General features: G+C 41.3%; 1 protein-coding gene across 1 annotated transcript in view; it reads right to left on the bottom strand.

The window, feature by feature from the left end:
- The window catches only part of LOC108365054 (uncharacterized), a 55,416-nt gene extending 52,182 nt beyond the window's left edge, over window positions 1-3,234 (bottom strand). Inside the window, exon 1 of the mRNA XM_017618991.1 lies at window positions 2,229-3,234. Coding sequence (XP_017474480.1) covers window positions 2,229-3,125 — 897 coding nt within the window. The 5' untranslated portion in view covers window positions 3,126-3,234. The remainder of the gene's footprint in view (window positions 1-2,228) is intronic.
- Window positions 3,235-4,652: the final 1,418 nt, after the last annotated feature.

The following is a 4,652-nucleotide window of genomic DNA, read 5'->3' as shown; positions in this document are numbered from 1 at the left end:
TCAGACTAAAATTGAAGGGGCTAAAAAACTGTGTACTCAAAAAAATTCTAACACTTCCGAGAAAAAAGTTTGAAATTTATGTGAAAATTTGTTGCACTTTTTTGTAGCGGTCTACAAATTATTAAGTTTGGGTTTGTATCGGGTTTGTCTGAGAATGAACTATATTTTAATTGAAAATTCTTAAAAATTAATAAATAAACATAAGTGGCACACAATATCACTTTGAAATGACGTGCTATAGATATGACCGATACTGTATATGGTTGAAATCAAAGTTAAATGTACTATCGGTCTGCATTTTCAGTTCTCCCATAGCTGAACGATTGGTTATCTTTATGGGCTGGTGTCTCCAACTCAACTTAACTTAGTTTAGCCATTTTTGGAGCTTTAGTCAAAAGTTAGCTTACTTTTTACACAGGTTATTCTTCACTAAGTCTAAAAAATTGGGTAAACTAAGTTAAGTTGAGTTGGAGAAACTAGCCCTATGTGTTCCTACGGCAAGGCTCAAGTTATCAGCTCGAAACAAGCGAAAACGCATTTTTGTAAAAGCTCCCTAGGGACCCATAAGGCGCCTAGGCATTTGGGAATTACATTTTTGATAACGGCAGTTCATACCCTCCCTAAAATGGGGTGTGGGTTGTGCGACGCCTCCTTTCCGCCCACCACGCACATAACCAAGGTCTTATATGTGTTCCCACGGAAAGGCTCAAGTCATCAACTCGAAACAATCGTAAACGCAAGTAAACAGTTTTGATTTTTGCCCATTACAAATGGCTCCCTAGGGACCAATAAGGGGCCTAGGCATTTGGGAGTTACATTTTTGAAAACGGCAGTTCATGCCCTCCCTAAAATGGGGTGTGGGTGGTGTCACGCCTTCTCCCCTCCGTCCACCACGCACATAACCATTGGCCGTATATGTGTTCCCACGGAAAGGCTCAAGTCATCAACTCGAAGCAAGCGAAAACGCAAGGGTTTTTAAATTAAAGAAATTATCCCAAAGTGATTATCAGGCGAAAGAAGGGGGGCTGAACACCTTTCGCAGAGACCACCCTTCTGCATAGGTGGCCTTCGGCCGCACTTAGGCATTATAACCCTCACAAAGTAGAATTCTCTTTCTGTTTTGCGAAAAGGAGCTGAATACCTTTTGCAGAGAACACCTTTCTGCGAAGGCGGCCTTAGGCCGCACTTAGGGATTAAAACCCTCACAAAGTACAATTCTCTTTATGTTTTGCGAAAAAAAGGAGCTAAACACCTTTTGCAGAGAACACCTTTCTGCGTAGGCCTTTCGGCCGCGCTTAGGGATTATAACCCTCACAAAGTAGAATTCTGTTTCTGTCTTGCGAAAAAAAGGAGCTGAACATCTTTTTTCTTAGGCGGCCTTCGGCAGCACTTTAGAGATTATAACCCTCGCAAAGTAGAATTCTCTTTCTGTTTTGCGAAGAAAAGGAGCTGAACACCTTTTGCAGAGAACACCTTTGTATATTTTTAATGCTTACTGGGTTATATCCTATCTTCTTTTGTCTCTCATTCTTTTGCATATTTTGGAGTTTGACAGCTGAACTCCGGAATTTAATTTGCATATGGAACCAAAAAGTCAGACGCGCGATTTTGAAGGTGTTTTTATTTAATGAATTGTGATTAACTGGTTAATATTAAAGTTATAAAGAAAGTTATAACTAATCGAGTAAAGTGTAAAGTGAAGGGGAATATAAAAATATATTTGGTGAAGTGGCTGCTTTAAGGAGAATAGGAGTGATAAATGTACAATAATTTCCGAATTTAACAAAAAGGGGCATATTTCAAAACCCATTTGGAAATAAATTAGTGACCAAAAATTACAAAAGTGAGTGTTAAAATAATGTGTAGACCCTACAAGTGTGGGCAAATTTTTTTTGGATCGGGTCACCCCTTTGGACGCAATACCTCGAAATAGTTAGGCAACGTACTAAAGAGGACCCAAAGTTTCCCCCAACGTTTGATGGATTTCGCCGACCTAAACGGGGTTAGATCGCCGAAACAACAGCCCTTGGTCGGGTAAAACCCGTCATTCCGGTACGTAGAACCGGCTGTCGTGGAAATGACCATGGAATGTTTGTTCTTGTATTGTTGCTACCACCTTGTATAAATTCGCTTTGCTCTACTTAGTTTCACTTGGACTATGTTAATCAAGGATAAAATGATACGAGACTCATCCTTGCTGTTAATAACTAAATAAAATAAATAAATACCTGTGCCAAATGGTCTAAGCCACCATAGTGAAAATGAAGTATTTTATACTGCGACTCTCTAGATACAATCACCAACTGCCCGGAAGTACAATTGTCGTCACTGAAAAATAAACGAAGCGAACGCATCTGGCTGAGATCCACAGAAAATCGTCGGCAAAATTTATTTTTTCGTGTTGCTGCAGTAGGACTTCCCTTAACTCTACTTTGTAATATATGTATTTTGGATGCAACGTGAGAGAGATTTTCGTCATCAAAGTAATTATCCTGTTTGATACCAATATTATTTATATCTGTTACCACACTGTTTAAAGAATGTTTAATATTATAATTTTCTATATGTGGATTAGAAATTGTTATGTTAACAGATGTTATATGACTTCGATTTAGTAATGCGTTGATATCTCGTATAGAATTAACTCGGTCTCCCAAAAGTGGCTGTAACTCATTTTTTAACTCTTGAATATCAGCAGAACAATCAATTTCAACATTTTGGCCGCCATGTGGATCTTGTTCTCCATTGGATTCACATAATTCAAGCGAGTTACTTGTACTAAAAGCAGGAACCGATTCATCTGGTTGAAATCTTTTACGTACGCTATTCATGCCATTTTCATTTAACTTTGATTTAGAGAATGAAGTGTTTGGAATCCACGTAAGCAACAAAGTTGAACGACGAGCTTCATTAAATTGATCTACGAAAGTCTTTGTAGTAACAGTCAGATATCCCGGGAAGTGAACCAGCTCAGTATGTTTTCTAACAGACGATGGATGTATACATACATTATTCTTGCAGAACAAAACTTCATTATCTTCGAAAGTGTGAGTTATATCACTTATCTTATCCCCGCCTAAGAGAAAATTCGAAGCTCTTCTGAATATGTTTACTATAGACATCATAAATCTGTAGCCCTTCGAAATTTTAATGAAAATATTTTAATTCAACCACCCAAACGAGTACAGAACATCGATACTTTTCATGAGTACTGAGTAATATCGACAGCTCGATACTTTTTGCCAATTTCTGAGTAGGTATCGCGGTAAAGTGCACTTTAGTGAAATCAGCCCAAAAATGATGAAAAAAATTCAAGAGGGGTTTCAATCGACGCGTTTTAGGGCCGGTTACTCAATGTCTGGTGAACACTAATCTCCGGTCGTAGTTATCGACGTTACCGACTCCCTGTTGTATGCATGGAGTCGAAAACGTCGTTAACGAGGTTTAACCGCAGATTAGTGTTAACCATACATTGAGTAACCGGCCCTTAATGCGAACAACACTAATCCGAGACCGTAAATTCACATTTTTTATTCATTAAAGAGTAATTCGCAAAAAACCCTTGAACTTTTCGCACAATGTGGTGATGAATTTGACGCAAATAAATGGAGTAAATGAGCTCATCTGAACACATATTCATTAGTTTTTATACATTTGTGATGNACTAGGCATTTGACAGCATAGTTTTTTCATTTGTAAAATGCATTTCCACGACTGCCGGTTGTATGTACTGGAATGACTCGGGTTTTACCCGTCCAAGGGCTGTTGTTTCGGCGATCTAACCCCGTTTAGGTCGGCGAAGTATCTCAGAAGTTGTTCGTCCATAGGGCTAGATTTGATACGCATTCTTCTGCTCAGAGCAAACTCGTGGCCAGAGAATTACACCTGCTGTGTATGCCAGAGAGACGACTACACCACAACTCCACCTCAGTCAAGTGCAGTGCTTGCGACGGGAGGAGTCACCTCAGAGTCTGCTCAGGACTACGGACCCATCGGCAGTGGACCACATCATNGGGAATGACTTGGGTTTTACCCGTCCAAGGGCTGTTGTTTCGGCGATCTAACCCCGTTTAGGTCGGCGAAGTATCTCAGAAGTTGTTCGTCCATAGGGCTAGATTTGATACGCATTCTTCTGCTCAGAGCAAACTCGTGGCCAGAGAATTACACCTGCTGTGTATGCCAGAGAGACGACTACACCACAACTCCACCTCAGTCAAGTGCAGTGCTTGCGACGGGAGGAGTCACCTCAGAGTCTGCTCAGGACTACGGACCCATCGGCAGTGGACCACATCATTTGTGGCCCCATGCTGCTCAAACAGAGCAGCCTTCACGGCTAGCCCCAGTCCACCTGAGCAGCTGAACAAAAACACCACAACACAATAGACCAAACCACACCCACGACATACCACACAACAGACACAACCGCACCACCACCAACAACTCCTGGTTCTGCCTACAATCTGCACGGTACATCAGACCAGGATATTCCGTAACGTGACATCAGTCAAGTGCAACACCTGCCTTGGCTGGTGCCACTTTAGGGCATGTTCAGGTCTGGGCACCACGCGAGATTTGACGAGGAATTTCGTGCACCCGTCTTGCGCCGCTCGGCCGCAAACCCCAAGCGCTACACCACCCACTACCACCTCANG

The sequence above is a fragment of the Rhagoletis zephyria genome, unplaced genomic scaffold, assembly GCF_001687245.7.
Source record: "Rhagoletis zephyria isolate East Lansing unplaced genomic scaffold, Rhagoletis_zephyria_1.1 Rzeph_scaffold_01758, whole genome shotgun sequence".
Taxonomy (NCBI): domain Eukaryota; kingdom Metazoa; phylum Arthropoda; class Insecta; order Diptera; family Tephritidae; genus Rhagoletis; species Rhagoletis zephyria.
Note: the sequence above shows the minus strand (reverse complement) of the source record. Positions and strands in the feature narration are given on the sequence as shown.